Source organism: Peromyscus californicus, unplaced genomic scaffold (genome assembly GCF_007827085.1).
Source record: "Peromyscus californicus insignis strain IS unplaced genomic scaffold, ASM782708v3 Scaffold_21__1_contigs__length_65335640, whole genome shotgun sequence".
NCBI lineage: Eukaryota > Metazoa > Chordata > Mammalia > Rodentia > Cricetidae > Peromyscus > Peromyscus californicus.
This window is the reverse complement of record NW_026294514.1, coordinates 61,542,250-61,564,723: the sequence shown is the minus strand read 5'-3', so window position 1 is coordinate 61,564,723 and position 22,474 is coordinate 61,542,250. Positions and strand designations below refer to the sequence as shown.

General features: G+C 47.0%; 2 protein-coding genes across 4 annotated transcripts in view; both read left to right on the top strand.

The window, feature by feature from the left end:
• Nucleotides 1–9,328, top strand: part of Sag (S-antigen visual arrestin) — a 42,495-nt gene extending 33,167 nt beyond the window's left edge. The window contains exons 14-17 of the mRNA XM_052750495.1: nt 1,593–1,616; nt 5,378–5,433; nt 7,606–7,615; nt 8,986–9,328. Coding sequence (XP_052606455.1) covers nt 1,593–1,616; nt 5,378–5,433; nt 7,606–7,615; nt 8,986–9,094 — 199 coding nt within the window. The 3' untranslated portion in view covers nt 9,095–9,328. The remainder of the gene's footprint in view (nt 1–1,592; nt 1,617–5,377; nt 5,434–7,605; nt 7,616–8,985) is intronic.
• A 7,044-nt stretch (nt 9,329–16,372) lies between these two features.
• Nucleotides 16,373–22,474, top strand: part of Dgkd (diacylglycerol kinase delta) — a 104,278-nt gene continuing 98,176 nt past the window's right edge. The window contains exon 1 of one of the 3 annotated variants that reach the window (XM_052750492.1): nt 16,373–16,546. In XM_052750492.1, coding sequence (XP_052606452.1) covers nt 16,391–16,546 — 156 coding nt within the window. In that variant the 5' untranslated portion in view covers nt 16,373–16,390. Of the gene's footprint in view, nt 16,547–16,797; nt 17,158–22,474 lie in introns of those variants that run through there. The other 2 variants (XM_052750493.1, XM_052750494.1) reach the window with 2 other exon arrangements.

Below are 22,474 nucleotides of genomic sequence, written 5' to 3'. Positions count from 1 at the left end.
AGACACGAAGTTCAGAAGTTCAAGGTCATCCTTGGCTACACAGACATTTTAAGGCCAGCCTGGGGTACATGTGACTCTGTATTAAAAAACAAAACAAAAATCAAGTAGAGCATGTTGGTGTACACCTGTAATCCCGCCACTTGGGAAACAGAAGCAGGAGGATTGCTGCAAGTTCAAATACAGCAAGCAAGGACTACAAATAAATAAACAAATAAAATGTTTATTTAGATCTTAGACTTTTCTGTCCCTAAGGGGGTTCCTTCCTTCCATTCCCTAACATGTAATCACGTGATTAGGAGTTACCTTTTTATACAAAAGTACTGCTATGGAGAGTTCTAAAGAAATGACTTCCTTTTAAGGACTTTTTTATTTTTATTTTATGTGTATGGGTATTCTGCCTACATGTGTATAAATGCGCATGTGGTGGTGTACACCTCCAATCCCAGCACTTGGGAAGCAGAGGCGGGCAGATCTCTGTAAGTTCAAGGCCAGCCTGGTCTACATATCATGTTCCAGGCCATCCAGGAGTATAGAGAGAGACCCTCCTTGTCTCAAAAACAAAAACAAAACAAAAAAGAGTAACCAGTGCCCTTAACTATCTTTCAGCCTTAAGAGACAGTTCTTTATTTTTTTTGTGAAATCAGTATCCTTACTCTTATCAGAAGGGAAGGAATTGAGTTCTCATTTTCCTCTCAGATTCCGTTGGCAAAGGTGCTGGCCTTTTCCCTGACGGGGCCTGTGTTAGCTTGGTCATGCATGTCCCTGTTTCTAAGTAGGGAGAGAGTTCCTCAATTTTGCTTGGGTCCATTTTGGACATCTGGTCCATATCTTTGAATTCTGTCTCTTCCTTCAGTTTCAACAAATGACAGACTGAAAATACTTGGGAAAAAGTAGTTTCTAGTTCAAGGCCAGCCAGGGCTACATCGAGAATCCCTGTCTCAAAAACAAGCAACAACAAACAAAATGTTTCTGTATTGGACATCACGGCGTTTCACCTTGCTTATTCCTTAGACAATACAGTCTACTATCTCTTAGGCATCATAAGCAAAGTAGGGATGGTTCAGAGCCTAGGGAAGGATGTGTGATGGTCATTTTCAAATTTGATACCATCTTCTGAAGAGACTGGGAACACTCTCACAAGGAACCCTGAGACCAGTCCCCAACAGATGCCAGGGGACAGGGACTGCTGTAACAGTGCATCATAGTGTCCTCTGTGGCTGAGAGTTCTCTCTCTCTTCTTCTTAAGATTTTATTTTTATTTTTATTTTATTTTTGAGCTCACTATATAACCTAGAGTAAAGGTCTCACTTGCACTGCCCTCCCTATGCCCCTTGAGAGGACTGAGGTCTCAGGTGTGCTCTGCCACCATAGGGTGGCTGAGAACTTCTGGTTCTGTAGCTTAGGCTCGATTCTATCCTTAAAAATTTCTCCTTTGGAGAAAGAGGGGAAACCGTCTGCAGGATGCAGCTGAGAGTTGGGAGACCCTGGGATCCTGGGATCCAGGGAGTGAGAGCCACGCCTACCAGGCTGGGAGGGGCCTGTCCTGCCTGAACCCTGGGACTTACTGTGGCTGTTTGCTTTGTGTTTTCCAGCTTTCTAGGAGAGCTTACATCCAGGTAAGCCTCATTGCCTCCCTACTCCACTCAGCTCTGGGCAAACTGAGGAAAAGGAGCCTGAGGCTGAACAGAAACTGGTAAAAACTAGTTTCTGGGCAGCAGTGCTCAAAGATGCTGTAAATGATACATGCTGACTCTGATGTGTTTTAAGAGGTGTGGCCAGTAGCCAAGAGGCATGTGGGCAAGGGGACACACACACACACACACACACACACACACACACACACACACACACGGCCCTCAGATTACTAATATACTCCATCCAGCTGTCGTTTGTGTATGTAGGGTGGGTACAAGCCACATAGAGTAAGTTTTACCATTTTAACCATTTTTTTTTTCTTTTTTTCAAGACAGGGTTTCTCTGTGTAGCTTTGCGCCTTTCCTGGAACTCACTTGGTAGACCAGGCTGGCCTCGAACTCACAGAGATCCACCTGCCTCTGCCTCCCGAGTGCTGGGATTAAAGGCGTGCGCCACCACCGCCCGGCCATTTTAACCATTTTTAAACATATACAGTAGAATTAAGTACATTTACAATGTCATTCAACCATTACCACTACCTAGGGTTTTTTTTCAAACCATTTTTAACATCTGTAAAAGAAAGCTAGTGCTTGTTCAGCAATCACTCTTTTTCCCTTCCCACAGACCCTGGCAACCACTGGTTGCTTTCTGTCTCTATAGATTCCCTTTGCTGGGCCTGGGGAAGTGGCTCAGTTGGTAAGGCATTTGCCTAGCATGCATGAAGCCCTGGGTTCAGTTCCTAGCACTGCATAAAACTGGAATGATGTTACATACCTGTAATGAGAGCACAGAGAAGAAGTAGAGGATGGTTGTTCTCAGCTATATAGGGATTTCTAGGACAGCTTGGACTCCATGAGACCCTGTGTCAAAAAAAAATTCCATATGTGGCTTTTGTGATTGGCATCTTTTACTTATTATAATGTTTTAAAGACTTAATCATATTGTAGCATCTACCACAGTACATTCCTTTTTATGACTGGGTAATATTCCATTATGTGGATATACCACATTTTGTTTGTTCACCTGTTGGTGGCATTGACGTAAACTTGCATCTCAAAGAAAATGAGAAAGTGTTTACTCTGGATCTCAATATGAGTGATGCTGAACTGGGAACACAGATTGGGGTCTCCAGATATCATATTCTAAGATGGTGACAGTTTTATGAAGTTTTTTTTTTTTAGTAGTAAAATTTATGATTTTAGATTTAGAAAATCATAAATCAAGGTTTTTTAAAAAATACATTGGTGGGAACATCAGTCGGGCAGGTTATAGTAAGGTGGGAAAATCTCTGCAATAAGCCTCAGGTGCCAGCCTGGTAGCATTCTTAGTTTTGGGGTTGGTAGAAGATAGGGGGGTCTATTTGTATATCCCTCAAAAGATTTCATCTTACAGTCACAGGATGCCAGGTCAAACACAAGGGTAGGCAATGAACGGCTATTAAGGGCTAAGGTGGACCAGGATAAATTTGTCTTTAGAGCTGCAATATTCTTACTCTCCATAGTCACGGAATTTTTAATCAATCATTCAGCCTCACAGAATTTTTAACAAAGATGTGGCTACCACCACCACCACCACCACCACCACCACCACCACCACCACCACCACCACCATCACCACCACCACCACCACCACCACCGGAAACTTTACTTCCCAGCAAACACTTGAATTGTTTCTACCTTTTGACAAAGGTGAATGGTGACACATGTCTTTTGAACCATGCACAAAGAACCAACAAGTTTGGAAATATCTGAGACAAGCATTCACTTGACATAGTTCTTTGTCTCAGCTCTTATCACCTGGGCTAAGAGGCTGATTGACTGATTAGCATCTCTGTGATGTGGAGAGTTGGAATGTTGCAGGCCTGGAGCTGAGTCATCTTGGGGCCATCTTTTGCCCTTAATAGCCATTTACTGCCCTCTCTGTGTTTGACTTGACATGTCGTCTAGCCCTGGTTTGCATCAGGGTCACTGTTAGCAGTTCAGTGCTGGTAGGCTACAGGAGTCCTGGGATGCACCTGGGTCGCTGTTAGCAGTTCAGTGCTGGTAGGCTACAGGAGTCCTGGGATGCATCAGGGTCACTGTTAGCAGTTCAGTGCTGGTAGGCTACAGGAGTCCTGGGATGCCTCTGTTTTCTCATCCCCTTTCTCTACTTCCATTCCTAATTTCTCTGGATTTCCCTTTGGTTCATCTTTCTGATACCTTTCCCATCTTCTCATATACATTCTAATGTCCCTCAAAGCATTTTGGTATGAGAGATATGATGGACCCTGCTCCTCTCTTTTGCAGGAGATGGGTGTGCCCACTCTTGTACCAGCCTCACAGAGATTTTTAAAAAATATTATTATGATTCTGAGGGGTTAAGGGATTTATTTTCAGCCTTGAGGAGAAGTATGAAAGAGTAATGTATACACTATGGCAGAGGTTGGGTTAATTGTCTGTTTTAATTTTTACCTCCCAGAAATGATGGGATGTCTTGAAGTATAGTCTTGCTTTCCAGACTTCTGTTCTGATAGCCATGCTTCTCCATAACACTCATACATATTATATAATTTAGATCTAGACCCCTAAAATTGCTCCAAGATCCTGTCATGTAAGTAAAGAGGCCATGCCATGTCGCCTCATGGGATGCACAGCAGAGGAGTGGGCATAAAAAGGAGGTGGCATGCGCTTTCATGAAGTTGATGAAAGGAACTTTTACTGTCTGACTTCCTGGTGGGATGTCAGTCTTCAGCAAAGGAGGCTGTGACCACTGGCCCCACAGCAGCATGTCACAGACAGTGGTTTCCAGAGGTGGTCACTGGGTCCACCTCCTCTGGACTGCTGTCCAGGCATGAGGAGGACTAGAACACTGAACTTCTAGTTGATTTCCGTGTACTACAGTAACTCTTTATTTATTATAATCGTTATTATTTTTTAGTGCATGTGAATGTTTTGCCTGCAAGTGTGTCTGTGTACCACTTGTGTGTCTGATATCCAGAGACCAGAAGAATGTGTTAGTTTCTATGGAACTGGAGTTACAGATGGTTGTGAGCCTCGTTGTGGCCTCTGGGAATCAAAGTCAGGTCCTCTGGAAGAACAGTCTGAACTACTGAGCCATCTCTCCAAACCCTCACATAAAAAATTAAAATGTATTCAAATGTGTCTTGCTGCAATCAATAGCTGTTTTTAAAGAAAAGATTTAAGTTTTTAAGGGGTGTGTACATGAGAGCATTTATTGGCGAAGTCCAGAAGTGGGTGTTGAATCGATCCCCTGGGCCTGGAATTACAGGCGGTCGTGAGCTGCCTGATGTAGGTGCTGAGAACTAAACCCAGATCCTCTGGAAGAGCAGCAGGTGCTCTGACCACTGAGCCACCTCTTCAGCCCTATGAATGTTTTTTTTTAATAACCAACCTTCCTTTAGGGTTTCACCTTGTCTCTTCCCACAGTGTCACATCTCTACAGCCAGGATACAGGGAACTAAAAACACTAGCTGCCTCAGCCACGCCTGAGTGAAGTTCCTAGACCACATTCCAGGGAATACATTTCAAATTCCTGCCTGACCACTTCCTGAAGTCTGTTTTGTTTTGAATCTCACTGAATGAATCTTCTGGAGAATCTCAGAGGCCCCAGTTTTGTGTTGTGTGATCTGTAACTCTCTCTGTGTGTGTGTGTGTGTGTGTGTGTGTGTGTGTGTGAGATCTGTAACTGTGTGTGTATCTGCCTGTGTGTACACTCACCAGCCTGTATTCTTCCTTTTTTCTAGTGAAGTGGCCACTGAGGTGCCATTTCGTCTCATGCACCCACAGCCCGAGGACACAGGTCAGTCATTCCCATGGTCCAGGATGCACCCCACCCATTAACCAAAGGCAAAATTATTGCCCATCAGTGTATCTCTGGTCTTCCTTGACTATCCCTCTGAGCATGGGTGTCATCCACAGGGTGACCAGATCAGCCTGGAAGGGAGAGCTAGCTCACCCACTGAGCCCTGGGCCTGTCCACCCCTGTCTACATGTGGAGGGTGTAACATTCCTACTCTCTGTTGAGTATGGCTGGCCTCGATTTTAGCAGGGACAGTGTCACTGCGGAAGCTCTGCTGTCCATAGACCTTGATTTAGATTTAGAGACAAACCCTCTGAGGAGCCCGAGGAACTGCTTTATGTACAACGAAAGGCCTCTCGTTTGGAAGTGTCAACAACATCTAGAAGGTGATACATATTTTTGAAAGTAGTAATAGTGATGAGATTACAGAAAATGGTAGAAAAGGTCAGCCTGGGTTTCCACCGTCTCCGTTCATGATGATCCATCCACTCACTCTTGTGTGGATATAAAATGGAGCAATTGTTGCACACATCTGTGAGCACACTGCAACACTCCCACTGTTCCTGCAAAGATGTGAATGGGATGGCGTATGAGCTAGGAGGTTCTCAGAAGAAAAGTGAAATGGAGGTAGGTGTGCTAGGGTATGCCTGTAATCCCAGTGCTCAGGAGGCTGAGGCAGGAGGATGGCAAGTTTGAGGCCAGCCTAGACAGTAAATAGCAAGACTGCCAAAAAATAATGTCTCAAAGTATCTTTGCCAAATATTGTAGACCCAAACCCTGACTTTGCCAAGAGCTTCCCTTTGGGAGAAAATGCAGTCTAGTCATACATTTTTGTTCATTTATGTTTGTCTTATTAAAATGCAATTTTAAACATTTATTTGAGACTAATCAGGATGGCAATCCAGGAAAATACAGATTCAAGCAGTCTTGAAAATGTGCTCCTCAATACTTTTTCCCTCCCTCCCTCCCTCCCTCCCTCCCTCCCTCCCTCCCTCCCTCCCTCCCCCTCTCCCTCCCTCCCTCCCTCCTTCTTTCCTTCCTTCCTTCCTTCCTTCCTTCCTTCCTTCCTTCCTTCTTTCCTTCCTTCCTTCCTTCCTTCCTTCCTTCCTTCCTCCCTCCCTTCCTTTTCTCTTTCTTCCTTTTTCTCTTTCTTTTTTCCCCCTAGAGATGAATTCAACATCTCACACATGTTAGGCAGGTGTTCTAATACTGAGCCTCATCCCCAGCCACCAAGAAAACTTTTTTTTAATGGTGTAAGATTCAGATATCCTGGTTCTCTTCAAAGACATTGAAAACAGTCTCCTGAAACCACACTTATGTTGGGTAGTTTTCTGGAATGAACTTTCTTTCTTGTTTTGTTTTTTTGAGACAGGGTTTCTCTGTATTAGCTCTGGCTGTCCTGCAGCTCACTCTGTAGACCAGGCTGGCCTGGAACTCACAGAGATCCTTCTGCCTCTGCCTCCTGAGTGCTGGGATTAAAAGTGTGCACCGTTACCACCTGGCTGTTTTTTGGAACTTTCAATACAGGTGACTTACTTTGGAAGAAGTGGAGTTATTCTCCCTTCACTTAGAGTATTTTCACAGTCTGGTCATTACAGACCCTACATTAGACAACTTGTAATTTTAAGATGAAACAGTGATCTTTTGTGCTTAAGATTTCAGAGAGTTGGGGCCAGAGAAATGGCTCAAAACCCTGATGTCAGGGTTGCTATCCTTGTGGTCTACCCCTTCAGGCTCAAGGTTCCTTTACTCAACAGAATAAAATTCTTGGGTGTCTCTTTCCAGTGGAAGTTTTATTTTATCTTAAAATTTCATTGGAATGAGGGTTGAATCTAAGGCCTAGAAGGCCCTGGCAAGTGCTCTACCAGCCTTCATTTTGTTATTTTGAGATAGAATCATGGTGGCACAGGCTTGTCATTTCAGCCACCAGGGGGTTGAGCAGGAACTTTGTGAGTTCAAAGTTAGCCTAGCAACTAGTGAGAACCTATCTCAAAAAAAGAGAAGAAGAAGTTGAAAAAGGTCTGAGAGGCTGGAAGTTCAAGGTCATCCTCAGGCTATAATGAGTTTAAGGTTAACCTGGGATACACAAAACCTCATTAAAAAATAATTAATTGATCTCTCTCTCTCTCTCTATCTCCCTTTTTGCCCACTCCCTTCATTCTGGGCCTACAGCAAAGGAAAGGTGAGCCATTTGAATGCTGCTCTGAGTTTTCCCGTGTTGTGTGACTCCTTTCCCCATAGACTCCTCTCAGAATGTCTGTTCAGAGTCCCTGTGTCCTGCTGCTTGTAAGAACTTGAGATGACATATACATATATATACATACACATACATATACACACATATACATATACACATATATAACATAGTTATGCCAGATGTGTCTTTTGTTCTGTAGCTTTTTACACTGTTCTTCTTACTTTTGTTTGTACAGTCTTAGCTAGGAGTGATGGCTTACCTTTAATCCAGGTACCTGGGAGGCTGAGGCAGGAGAATCACTTCAAGTTCAAGGCCAGGCTGGTCTATAGAGTGAGACTCTGTCACAAAAACAAAAGAAAACAAAAGCCCTAAAAATCCCTGAAGATGCCAGGCAGTGGTGGCGCACGCCTTTAATCCCAGCACTCAGGAGGCAGAGGCAGGTGGATCTCTGTGAATTTGAGGCTAGCCTGGTCTACAGAGTGAGTTCCAGGACAGGCTCCAAAGCTACACAGAAAAACCCTGTCTTGAAAAACCAAAAAAAAAAAAAAAAAAAAAAAAAAAAAAAAAAAAAATCCCTGAAGAAAAAGGCATGGTCCCTGTTCATCCTGGTGATGACATGGTCCCTGTTCATCCTGGTGATGACATGGTCCCTGTTCATCCTGGTGATGACATGGTCCTGTTCATCCTGGGATGACATGGTCCTGTTCATCCTGGTGATGACATGGTCCCTGTTCATCCTGGTGATGACATGGTCCTGTTCATCCTGGGATGACATGGTCCTGTTCATCCCTGGGATGACATGGTCCTGTTTATCCTGGGATGACATGGTCCCTGTTCATCCTGGTGATGACATGGTCCTGTTCATCCTGGTGATGACATGGTCCCTGTTCATCCTGGTGATGACATGGTCCTGTTCATCCTGGGATGACATGGTCCTGTTCATCCCTGGGATGACATGGTCCTGTTTATCCTGGGATGACATGGTCCCTGTTCATCCTGGTGATGACATGGTCCTGTTCATCCTGGGATGACATGGTCCTGTTCATCCCGGGATGACATGATCCCTGTTCATCCCAGGAATGATATGGTCCTGTTCATCCTGGTGATGACATGGTCCTGTTCATCCTGGGATGGCATGGTCCTGTTCATCCTGGGATGGCATGGTCCTGTTCATCCTGGGATGACATGGTCCTGTTCCATCTTGGGGAATGGTATGGCCCTGTTCATCCTGGGGAAAAACATTCATCTTGGATTGGTTCCTTTACTGCAGAAAGACCAGTGGTTTTGTTTCATTCAGGATTTCATCTTCAGCTTCAGAGTAAGCACTGACTAACCTGTTGTCTTTTTTCTTCTAGTGTTCAGGATGAAAATTTGGTTTTTGAGGAGTTTGCTCGCCAAAATCTGAAAGATGGGGGAGAGAACACGGAAGTGAAGAAAGATGAGGAGGCAGTCCCGGATGAGTGAAGAGTTAGCCTAGTTACCTAGAAGTGGCTTGTAGTCCTGGGTGCCTTGAGCGAAGCCCCAGGAACCTTTCAGAGTTATGCTAGATGGATATGAAAGCCCAAGTGTTCCTCCCGGAAATAAAGTCTGTGGACTCTCTGATAACAAGTCAGGCTGGTTGGCTGGGCACTGGGCTGTTGTCACTGACAGAGACTGACACCTTTAGGGTCCCTGGAGCTCGGGAGTGAGGGGCACCATCTAGAGGAAAAGGCGGCCTTTCACAAAGTAGCTCAGTGCCACTGGGTTCTTCCACTGGGGCCTGGGTGTATCCAGGGCTTTCGGTCCTGTATCTCTGGACACACATGGAGTGGTAAACAAGTTTAGTTTTCTGACCATCCTAGACCCAGGCCCTCTTCAGAGGTTCCTGAGGTAACCGAGCAGAAAACAAATACAGACAGAAATACCCTTGCGATTCCACTTTGGGGTCCAGTCCCTGTTTGAGCTTTCGGTTGCTGGTCAAGTTTCTATCAGACACAATCAACCAAACCAGACTTGGTTAATAAAAGGGAGCAGAACAGAAAAGGAGGCCCCTGGAGTGTCCGGAAAGCTGAAATGAACCGAGGAAGAACCTGAGCTGTCATGCCCGGTGTTGGCAGAAGCTGTCAAGGTCCTGGGGACTCAGCTCAGAAGCTGGGACTGCCAGCCCCCAGGCCATTCCAGCACCTAGCCTCTGCTGTCTGGGGCAAGAGAGTCTGGCTGGCTCAGCTTTGGCTTGGTGGACCAACATCTCATGGGCAGCAGTGGTGGAGCCCAGGCCTGGGGAAAGGGGTTTATCAAGACCAATGGACCTCATGATCATATTGTTATTACAAAGAGGGAATGGAGAGTGCTGGTGTCAGAGATGGTGGAAGGAGCACAATAGGGGCTCTTCCATTGGGCGGTGGTGGCGCACGCCTTTAATCCCAGCACTCAGGAGGCAGAGCCAGGCGGATCTCTGTGAGTTCGAGGCCAGCCTGGACTACAGAGTAAGATCCAGTATAGGCACCAAAACTACACAGAGAAACCCTGTCTCAAAAAAAAACAAAAACAAAAAATCCCCAAAAACAAAAAAGTTGGGGGGGGGGGGCTCTTCCAAGCCCTTTCAACCAGAAGGCCATTCCTGGCTGCAGTACCCAGCAACCGGTATTATACCAAAAAATTCTCTTGGCAGCCATGAGGGCAGGCTGTGTGTGTTGGGGATGGTAGGAGATGGACGGATATGTGGCTCTTATCCATATTTAGGAAGTAGCTAAGGGGAGTCTGGAGATTTCTGTATAGTTCAGCCTATTCACTATTAGTAGTAGGGTGTGTGTGTGTGTGTGTGTGTGTGTAACTAATTACTTCTCTTATTGCTGTGACAAAATGCCTGAGAAATGTGACTTAAGGAAGGAAGGGTTTATCTTGGCTTACGGTGTCAGGAGATAGAGTCTACTGTGATTTGGGGAGCACGAGGAAGCTGCTCCTACTGCATCTGTGCTCAAAGAGAGATGAACGCTGGTTGGTGCTCAGCTTGCATTTTCCTTTTTTTCAGGGCAAATCCCCTCCCTTTGGTTAAACCTCATTAGAGATGCCTTCATAGAGACACCCAGAGGTGTTGCCTAGGTGATTCTAAAAGCCACTCACGTTGACAAAGAAGATTAACCTGCACAGTGTATACTCCTGGGATTGGTTTTCTGATGCCAAGAGCAGCCGTAGAGAGCTGAGGTTCTGTGTGCATGGAGGTGTCAACATCTGAATTTCAGGCTGGTGTGTGCTATGATGCCTGGGATTTGGATGTGGAGGCACAGTTGGCTGCACTCGGTACCACACAGACAAAGCAAGGTTTGGACCTGTGTGCTGACTGTGAGGTCCCCTGGTACTGGCAGAGATGAAGACTCATTTTTGAAGCTAAGAAAACAGTAATATAAGTAGAAACTTGTGGGTTATCGGGGCAGACACCAGTCTATCTTTTCTTCCTCCCAAGCTAGGGAACAGCTAGCTACCATTGCACACCGCTGTCATGGTGCTCAGCGAAGGGATGGCATGCTTTTGGGGGAGCCCACACTGTGCTTCCTCATGATCTTATCCCCCTGCCTTTTACCAGACACAGTTCTCAGTGGTTAGCTCCTGGTGGGTGGAGCTCTCTGCCAGTCAAGGAGGCTGGGACTCTGCCTAGCAGCTCCTGGTGAGAACCATCCTGTTGGTTCCTGCATTGCTTGACCCCAGGACATCCTAAATCAGAGTGGACATTAATAGGCCCGACCTTTGGAGCAGTGTGGGTGAGAGAGCCAGGAGGGAAGGCCGAAGCCCGAGCCCTGGGGACCAGAGGTCAGAACAGCCCTTGCCCTCCAAGCTATTTCGGTGCTAAAACATCCAAAACAGGCCTCCAGGTGCTGGTTTGTTTACACTGCAGCTGCAGAGGGAGGGGGGGGGGGGCAGGAAACCAGCAGCCAGCTGCCCCAGCAAGCCTGCTGTGTGTGTGTGTGTGTGTGTGTGTGTGTGTGTGTGTGTGTGTGTGTGTGTGTGTGTGGTACTGGCTCAGCTCAGTCTGCACATATCTATGTGTTCTCTGCTGGCATGAAGAACCCTCAGGAGACAGCAAGTTTGAGGGTAGGTTGAATGTGTGGCCCAGAATTTTAGGGACAGGTGCAATGCAAATAAATAATGAATGAATGAATAAATAAATAAACAAACAGTACAAAGAATTGAGAGTGTTGTACAGACAAAGGAGCATTTGGGACAAAGTTGGTGGAAGAACCTGATGACGAGAGTCTTTACCTGTTGTGCATCATCTGACCAGCCCCGAGATACACTGGTTTTGTGTGTGTGTGTGGTGTGTGTGAGAGAGAGAGAGAGAGAGAGAGAGAGAGAGAGAGAGAGAGAGAGAGAGAGAGAGAAAGAGAGAGAGTGCCTTCTCCCTTTCCATCAAAAGGTCCTGGAGATCCAAGTCATGTTGTCAGGCTTGACGACAAGTGCTCGCCTCACTGAGCTCTCTCCTCAGCCCAGTGGAAGAACCTGGGACAAAGTTCGGCATCCAGCAACCAGAGGGCTGGAGAGACATGGATTCCTGCCACGTACCGAGTGCCTGCCTGGTGCCAGGCACTTCACGTGATGGCCAGTTGCCCCAGCAGGTGGAACCACCACCTATTTGTTAGGGGAGAAACTCAGTTCAGCGAGATTAGACCGAAGACGCTGGCAGGCCAGCGAGGCGCGCAGAATGTTCGTGAATAAACAATGCCTGCCCTTTAGTTATCTGGAAATTTTACCGACCGACACAGTTGCCATTCACATGTGGTTGTCAGATATGATAGAGCCCTCATGGGGCTGCTGCTTCCCCCCGTGGTCTCATTGTGCAAAGCTATTGTAGTACAATCCTGCAGGCATGTGCTTACCTTGGTAGAGCCCCTTTTCTGGCTTGGATCTCCCCGATCTTCCCTCTTCTCCTGTGTTAATCTACTTCTGTTACATTTTTTTTTTTTCCGCATGCCAACTCCTTTGGGGGCTGTTGGTTTTCCTGCTCTTTTGACATGCTTTATTGCCTGCTTCCACATCCATTTCACAGACCAGATAGTGAACAGGTCCCAGGGGCGGGTGGGGCATGTAGGGGTGGAAGTCATGCACATTTAGAAGTTTGTGTGTGGTGGGGTGTTCTTGTGGTTGTCGAAAATGTTCTGGGACCCACAGAGTCTCTCTGTCACACTCAGTGAGAAGCTGTCCTGCTTCATGGAGAATGAGGGTCATCTCAAGCTTTCGGGTACAGACATTCTAGTCAGGCGGTTCTTTCTGACAAGATGGGTCCTCTTCCTTGCATGTCACAGAGACTGATGAGGTTCGATGTGAGGTGTGTTATTACTGCCACCTTGGTATGCCCTCCAGGTGGGGTAAACTCAGGGCGCAGCACATCATTAGACATGATTCATTGTGTGACTCACTCAGGGAAAGAGGCACCAGAGGGAATACGCTCTTCCTAGCCAGCCGCCTTGGGGGAGCTGATGGCTCAGCTTCCTGAGATCTCCAAGGGAACCACACTGTGCATTTACCAGGGAACAAAAGGGCTTCTTCACGTGTCAAAAAAAAAAAAAAAAAAAAAAAAAAAATCATGTCCAAGTTAGATTTCTCTGCCTTCAGAGCATAATGTAATTCTTTTCAAGCCTAATACCCTTCTCCTAAGTACATGTTTTATTTCAAATAGTTTTAGATTTACAGAAAAATGAGCACAGAAGGACCCACACTGTTTCCCTATTATTAATATCTTACATCAGTGCAATCCGGTGGCTGCCCCAAGTGAATTGGCATTGACACATTCTTATTAAACTAAACACATACTTTGTTCTTCAGATTTCCTTACCTAATGGCCCTTTCCTGTTCCAAGATCATGTCTGAGATCCATGGGACACACAGTCACACAGTCATCTTGTCTCCTTAGGCTCCTTGGCTGTGGCAGTGTCCAGGGCTTTTTCCTGATTGCAGCTCTCTCTCCATCCTCCTCTCCAGCCCCGATTTCTCCCTGCCGGCTGCTGCTGCTACCATGCTCTTCCCCATGCCTTTGGTTTCTAAAAATCACCAACTCTGGAGCCCAGATGTACCCTGAGCTTCTAGCAGGTGTGGTCAACACACCCAGCACCTCAAGCCAAACCCATTTCTTTCTTACGTTGTGGGGCTCTTGCTGCTGCTGCTGCCATGCCCAGAAAGCCCCTCACGGAAGGGCAGCCAGATTCCTACTCCCCTTTTGTGCTGTGAGCAGCTGGTCATCTTCCCTCTTCTGCTTTGTCTCCTGTCCATCATCCCTACCTCTAAGACAACCAGCCTGGAGCCGGCCTGGTCAGCATGGCGTTGTCACAGCCCTTTCTAATGCCTTCCCTGTCTCTAATCCCTTTCTAATCCACTGCACAAGTCTCTGTCTAGGTGCACAAGGGCTTTGTTTCCCTCCCCTCCTCCTCTTCTTTCTCCTTTTATTTGGGCTAGGGTCTTCAAACTTGAGATCCTCCTGCCTCAGCTTCCCGAGTGCTGGGATTGTAGCTATGACCTCATCTTAACATTGCTTCTTTTTTTTTTTTTTTTTTTAAAAAAATACTTTTTACATTTAAAAATTTTAGTGGTGTGACTAGGCGTGTGTGTACCACATATGTCAAGGTCAGAGGACAATTTGTTTTTTTTTTCTCACCACCATATGAGTTCTAGGGATTGGGCTTAAGTCCTCACTCTTCATAGTAAACACCTTTTCTTCCTAAGCCGCCTCACTGTCCCAATTACCTTTTTTTTTGAGGGGGGGGTTTCAAGACAGGGTTTCTCTGTGTAGTTTGGGTGCCTGTCCTGGATCTCCCTCTGTAGACCAGGCTGGCCTCGAACTCACAGAGATCCGCCTGGCTCTGCCTCCTGAGTGCTGGGATTAAAGGTGTGCGCCACCACCACCACCACCCCGCCACAATTACCTTTTAAAGACCCACTCTACAAATACTGTCACGTACAGTCTCATTCTTTGATGAGGTCAAGACTTCAGTACTGAATTATGGTGAACTTCCTTCTACCCCATACTCTGTCTTTCTGTCCATGCTCTACCTATGATATGAATGTCCCCCAGGTCTTGGCTTCCTGGGAGACCAACCCTGCAGCACCCAAACTCAGGAATCAGCTGGTCTGAGTTTACATCCTGCCTCCTTGACACACCTAGAGAATGATGCCTGAGACTTCCGTGTCAGGGTCTTTCTTTCCCATTGGTTCTGGAGGGTGTGGCTGAGGGCTATGTCTCATTCAGCATGTGCAGGTGATCTATAGTTCGGAGTTGTCACTATGAAGTGCAGTAGAACTTGCCTGTGATGGAGGTACACCCACTCTGATAGCTGTTAAAGCCACTGTGGCTACGGAGTGCTGCAAATGTGACGAGTGCCACTGAGGAACTGAAATTTGTTTTTTAGTTAATTGGAGTTTTTATTTATTTTTGGTTCTTTTTAAAAATGTCATTCCAGAGCTTAGGCTGGCCATGAACTCTCTAATGCTAGTTAATTGTGATTTACATATAAATATTTGCATGTAGTGGGTATAGCACAGGGTGGAGTGTCCTAGTTCACCCAGGGGTCTCAGATCTTTTCTACGACATTCCTGCATTGGGCCTGGTCTTCCTCTGTGCTGGCTGTGAGGTCAGTGTCCTGGCCTCATCTTTGTGCCAGACGGCATCCCGTGGCTCCTGGTGGTGTTTGACTTGTATTGCCTCTGGAAAGAGTTGCCCAGGGCAGTGAGGCCCAGAGCTTGCTGACTGGTGGTCAGGACAGAGGCCCCTGGTCTCTAGCAGCAGCCTTCTGAAATGGGGAGGGGATAGCTAGTCAGTCCCCTGCTGACTTGACCCTTCCAGCCAGGCACAGTAGAAGGGTAGCACATTCTCCTGGATGGCACTGAGTCCTTTTCCATCCATGTGCCCCAAACACCCCAAACTCAAGCGACTCCTTCTCCAACTGCATAGCCTTCCTCTTTTGCCCCAGTGTGGAGTTCATGCCGATCACTTCTGCCTTCCTTTAGTGCCCCATCATTCCCTTATGAATCTCAGTTCCCTTCTCTATCTCTCAGCCTCACCCAGTAATTCAGGTTGCCTACTTGCTCAATACGTCAAAGCCTGGATCATAGGTCCCAGCTTTGTGACCCAGCTAGCGCCAGCTTAACCCACCTCCACCCCTCATCCCCCACCCCGGAGCTACTTGCTGCCCTCAGGCCTCAGCAGAAAAGGCCAGTCCTTAATCTGGTCCTCATAGCCTCATTTGACCCCACAGCTCTCCAGTTTTTATCTTACGCCATTTCCCTCTCTCTAAGCCACAGCTTCTTTTCTTTCTCGCTGCTGGGCTTTTGCACAGAACTGGCCTCCGCCTAGAACACGGTTCCCAGGTTAGGGGCAAGTCCAGCTTACTTTCTCCATCTCTCCCTTACAGAGTTCTGTCTTCTCTCTCTCCCGGTGTACATGCACGCACGCATCCACTCTGCAAACTTTCACCAACATAGTCCAACGGCCTCCTAGAGGTCACTTACTCGGGTGTGAAAACAAGGAAAGGGTACTTAGAAACAAGAAACAGAAATTGTGTTCCAAGAAGAAAACGACACAAGACAGAAGAAGGAAAGAGATGGGTAGGGGCAGAAATAACCAGCGAGGGCCGGACAAGCCTGCGTCTGCGCCCACTGCCGACCAGGACGCGGTGGGGTGGGGCGGCCGGCCTCTAGGCCCCGCCCCGGCCCCGCCCCGGCCCCGCCCCCGGCGCTCGGCCCATCCCATCCCCGCCCCGCCCCGCCCCCCCGCGGCGCGCGCGCTGGCCGGGCAGCATGGCGGCGGCGGCGGGCGCCCCTCCGCCGGGTCCTCATCAGCCGCCTCCGCCGCCGCCGCCTGAGGAGTCGTCCGACAGCGAACCCGAGGCCGAGCCCGGCTCCCCACAGAAGCTTATCCGTAAGGTGTCCACGTCGGGCCAGATCCGGCAGAAGGTGAGCCCGCGGCGTCGGCCGGGCGCGCGCCCCTCACGCCGCGGTCCCTGCCGAGGCCCGTGGCCGTGTGCGAGCGGCCGCCCAGGCCCGGCCCGGCCGAGGTCCCGCGGTCGCTGCCGCCGGGCCGAGCGCGCCGCCGCCTAACGGGCCGCGGGGACCGGGCCGCGGGGACGGGGCCGCGGGGACTGGGCGCAGGTGGGCGCCGCCGCCGAGGAGACTGAGGCCCGGCGTGCTGCTGGGTCGTTGCGGGGACCACAGGCGCGCTCTCCCCGAGGCCCGGAGGTCTGTACGTTTGAGAACCGGGCGCTGCTTCCCGTACTCACCTGTGTTGGCCTCACCCTCCAGTGCCCACCCGGCTGCGGGGTCCTCACCCACCCCCAGGTCCCGAAAGGGAAGGGATGCGCGTGTAGTGGCCGCTTCTCCCTCCGTCCTCGGGAAAGCCGGGACTCCTCACCCGCTGGGCACAGAACTCTTCGTGGAGAACTCCAGCCGCCCGGGATGCAGTGCAGAGAGACGCATGCCTTTTTGTTTTCTTTCCCGAAGAATAAAGTTGCACCCTTTGCTTTCCCTTTCTTGTTCCTCGTGAAAACTGCGTATGGTTTCTTGCTGAGGTGAGCCCTCCTTGTTGGAAGGGCTTCCTCGGGCAGGTGGCTGGACAGGTGGCGGAGAGCAGGTTGCCACCGTCGGGCATCCCTGGCAGTTCCGGCTGGCACGGGCTTGCTCATCCTGCTGCAGTGCGCCTTTCCTCCGAGGCCAGTTAGTTACCCTTTACTGGAAGAGCCATTTCTTGCTTTATCTTCTGTCAGCCTCTGTTACTTGCGATTGGGGGTGGGGGATGCATTTAGGTGCTGCTGTGTTACACTGTTGTGAGGTACCTCAGTCATTCAGCACATGGGATTGAACACCTGTGCTATTCTAACAGCGCCAGTGATGATAGAGCGATCGCATGCAACGGTTCTTCAGTTTCTCTTGGGTTAGCTTTGAGCACTTCAGTTGGGTTAATTTATTTGGAGTTAATGGTTACTGGTATCTGTCATTGTGCTCTTATGGATTGGAAACTGAAGTGGAGCAGTTAAATGACTTGCCCAGGGTGGTAGAAGTAGTAAAACATGGGTCTGGGTTTGAACCTTGATGAGGATCTCACTGATGAGAGGCAGTTTCTCCATCTAGGGGTTACCTGTCAGGTAGGGAGAGGACCCCTGTACTCGTTATGTTATAACATAGTAAATGCTGTGGAAGATTTGAACGTGGCATCTGAAAGTTTAGGCACACCTGGAAATGGTCAGGTTGAGTGGAAGAGGCTGGAACGATCATTCAGGGCCAGGCTGCAAGAGAGCACCAGTGAAGGCCATTCGAAGCGAGGGAGTGACGATCAGATGTGCCCCAGGAACTAGTTTAGGAAGCCCTGGTACTGATAGGAATGCCCTTTCCTAGTGCTTGTCCTTAAGATAGGTACTAGTGTGAGGCGATCAGATCTTGTGACTGAAGGGAGTGATGAATGAAGGCTAAGATCATGGTGGAGAGGGATGGACTCCTCGGAGATTCAAGTGAGTCCAGACTTTTGTTGGTCAGGGGGTGTCTCCCTGCCTTTCCTCAGGATGAAAACAATAGCTGCTGTACCAGCTGTTCTGGTTGGCTGGGGGGAGTGGTGGTTATGGTGTTAAAAATACATTCCGAGGACATGCATTCAGAATACATTCACATCTGCTGTACAGATAGCTCAGGGCTGATTTTTCTTCTGGTTTGCTAGAGCTTGTCAGGATGTGGGAAATGTGAGGTTTACTGTGTGTACAATACCTCCCTTTTGTAGCAGAGAGGCCATTCACGAATTTTTTTTTTGGGGGGGTATATATGTGTGTGGTACATAGTGCGGATTTCCAAATGATGTGATCAGAACCCCCTCTTACTGTTTGATGAGAGGAGTTTAGTTCAGGGGAGCTGTGGCACAGGTGCTGGAGAACAGAGCATGGAAGCTGAAGGCAGTGATGCAACTCAGAGATGAAGCAACATACAGGAAGCCACTGCCACCAGAGTGCAGGGACAGAAGTCAAAGGAAGGAGACCACATCAGACTCCAGGGGCAGTGGGGCTCCTCCAGAAACTGGAATTGTGGAGTCCCACCTGGCACAGCTCTGGGAGGATAGAGCTGCAGCTGCACATATACAAAGCCCCTTCTGCCTGGACATCCTGCCTGTAAAGGTTACCTCCGCTGCAATTTGAAACACATCAGAAGAACCAGAGATGGATCTGAGGACCAACTGGCCGAGAATCGGAGCTGTATGTATGACAGGTTTTCAAAGATATTAGTCTACTGCAGCCTCTAGCCATCTTAATTTAGGGGAGAATTGGTAGTGGTCCTCAGATTTTAGTGTGCAGACACATCCCCTGGGGACACTGTTAACTTGAAGATGCTGGGTGAGGAGGACTGGGGCCTTGGAATGTGTATTTTTAGCACAATCCCAAAGTCATTGATACTGCTGTGCAGGAAGCATGCTTTGAGAAGCAAGACCCTAGGGTGGTCTTGTAGAGAAGGACGTCTTACCAATCTCCGTGTACATCTGTCTAAGGAGTTTGGAATGTTTTTCCTGTAATCCTCTTCTGAAAATTCGATGTGTGTAGATTTGGGGTGGCTATTTATGACATGTTTGATTGGTGTGCCCCCCCCCCCCATTTGAATTCTTTGCAGTTGAAACTGCCCCCAGAAAACACATGGCTTCATTTGTGCTTTCTGACCACAGTACACAGTAACAGCTCCAGGACTACATAGCTAGAGTGGAAAGAGAAAACAGGTAATGCACTGAGCAGTGAGCTCATCAGTACTTTGGAGCATATTTTGAAATTTGAGTAAAGAGCAGTGTAATTCTTTGAAGCTAGTATTTAAGACAGAATTTTGTTATAAGTTTTTAAAAAGTTAACTTTAAAAAAAATTTGAATATAGAAATGTTTGTATTTCATCTTCTTTTTTTTTCCTTCTTCTTTGAGCCAGGGTTTTTCTATATAGCTATGGCTGTCCTGGAACTCACTTTGTAGAGCAAGCTGTCCTCAAACTCAGATATTTGCCTTCCTCTGCCTCTGAGTGCTGGGATTAAAGGTGTGCGCCACACCCAAAAGAAATGTTTGTATTTCTGTTTTCAAATGTAAAGCTTTTTTTTTCTTTGTGAAATGAAAACTAGTAGAAATTAAGTAAAGGGTTCAAGTTTTATTTTTTATTTTACTGTTTGAAGGGACAGGGTCTCATGTAGTCCAGGCTAGTCTTGAACTGACTACATAGTTGAGGATGACCTTGAACTTCTGGTCCTTTTGTCCCACCTCATTGTCTACCACATGCCCGCCACTACTAGTTTTTGCAGTTCTGGAAATTGAATTCAGGGCCTCAATGCTAGATAAACTGTCTACCAACTGAGCTATATCCCCAGCTCTCAAGTTTAAAGGACTTAAAAAACTCGGGTTTATGAAACAACTTTGGCTGGGAAGGTGGGTAGAATGCTTACCTAGCATGTGTGAAGCCCTGCACCACATAAACAAGGTGTGATAGGGGCATGCCTGTAATCCTAGTCATTGGAGATGGGAGCAGGCGAATCAGTTTAGGGTCATCCTTGGAAACCAGCCTGGGGTACAGGGCCTTGCTTTAAAAAAGCGAGGTGGGGGTGGGGATGATAACTCACATGTCATTCAGTTTATTCATCTAAACAATATAGTTCAGTTGAGTATAATGGCACACATCTGTAATCCCAGGGGCCCTGGAGACTGAGGCAGGAGGGTCTGGAATAGCCTGGGCTATATAACAAGATCCTGTCTTAAGAAAACAAAGCAAAAACTGTATAGTTGGGTGGCTTTTAGTATATTCACAGTTGTGCAACCATCACCACAGCCAATTTTAGAACATTTTCATCACCCGTTTCCTCTCAGCTCCCCCAACCCTAGGCAGCTACTTATGTACTTTCTGTCTCTATGCTTACCCATGCTGATTATTTTCTAGAACTAGAGTCATTTAGTATGCTGTCTTTTGTGTTTTGTTTCTTTCATTCAACTATTTAATTTTTTTAAAAGTTAGCATGTACAGTGATGGGGCTTTATTAGAATACTCATACATATATATTATTATTGTACTTATATTCAGTATATTTTCAGGATTCTTCCAAGTTATAGCATGTATCAGTACTATATCTTCTGCTTTTTGGCCTTTCTAAAACACCCCTATGAACGTTTGTGTACATTTTTTGTGTAGACATGTCCTCATTTCTCTTGGGTATATACATAGAAGTAGAATTTTGGGGCTATATGGAAACACTGTTTAACCTTTTGAGGAACTGTTGGGATGCCTTATGAGTGGCTCCATTTTACATTTTCAACAGCATTGTGTAAGGAGGAGTCTCCAGGTCTCTGCATCCTTGCTCATACTTTTCTTTTTTATTATAGCCCTTCTAGTAGGTGTGAAGTGGTAAGATTTTTTTTTTCTCAAATTTTTTCTTTTTCTTGTGCTAGAGATGAAGCCAGGGCCTCATATGGGCTAGGCAAGTGCTGTACCATTGAGCTACACTTCTAGCCCCCATAAATGTTCATATCTTCCACAGCATTTACTACGTTATAATGTCACATGTACTAGTGTCATCTCCTCACTAGACCAGCAACCCCTAGATGGAAAAACCCTCCCATCAGTGGGATGTTCAAGGTTCAAACCGGGAAAACAGTAGCTGCTATACCAAGCTGTTCTGATTGGTCTCAGTAAGGTCTCCAGGTCTTGATATGTCAAGTGTTGTGCTAGGCACTTGCTGCCCTCTTAATAGACACTGCAGGACCCAGAATTCAGTTGAAATTTAAGTTCTGGGAGAAGCTGAATCCAAGGATTCTTTATGGAGCAAAACCATCCTCTAACAATGAACTGACCCCAAGTAATACGAGCCCAAGTAAACAGTATTTTGTAAAGAAAACATTCAGGGAGATTGTTTGTTTTATCTAAAGGAAAAATGACCTCAAGTGAAAGGTTAGAATTGTTAGAAGGGATGAAGAACAATATGCACACTATGCAGGGTGTTTGTGTGGAAAAGACCAGGTGGGTATTGACTGTGTATATTAACTCTTTCTTTGTGTTTAAAACACATATAGATTAAAAACAGTAACGTCATGAAAGAAAGATAAACAGTAAAACTTTTTAAAAAGTTATTTAATGTTAAACTAGTTTAGAATATGAGTCCTAATCTTTTAGTAGCTCTAAAATAACCATGGACCGTAAGTCCAGGACTGGGAAGTTGAGAGAGAGAGAGAGAGAGAGAGAGAGAGAGAGAGAGAGAGAGAGAGAGAGAGAGAGAGAAAAGAAGAAGAAGAAGAAGAAGGAGAGGAGAGGAGAGAAATAAAAAGGAAAGGAAAGGACATGACCACTTCTAGGTATGATAGAGGAGAAAGTTTATTGTAGATAAAAGGGAGAGTGTAGGGAGAGACAGGGACATATGGGAGAGTCCAAAGTGGACATGACCAGACTGAACTGGGCCAGTGGGGAGAGGGAGAGGGGAAGGAAGAGGAGAAAGAGGGGGAACAAGGTGTAGCAGTCTGGAGGCCAAAGGACCAAAAACGGTGGGGAACCAAAATGTCTGGATTTATATAAGGAAAAGCCTCTGGGGGAAGGGCAGCGTAGCTCCTGGGCTGGAGAGTTCAGGGTAGAGGGTGGTGTATGCCAGCCATTCTTTGTAGCAGATAGAGACTGAGGGATGCTGGGAGAACCTGGAGGCCCACTTTGATTTGTTAAATAGGCACCTCAAAAGCCAATTTTCCTGGGTTTGAAACTTAAGAAAAGTGATATAATAAACTCTAGGAAAGAAGGCAAGAAAAGAGAAAAAAAGGGACACTGAGCAAGTGTAACAAAGAAAGCAAACAGTAAGTTAGGAGTCTAAAGTCCCAGTGTTCGTTCCATAGACTTATTTGGATTAAGTTG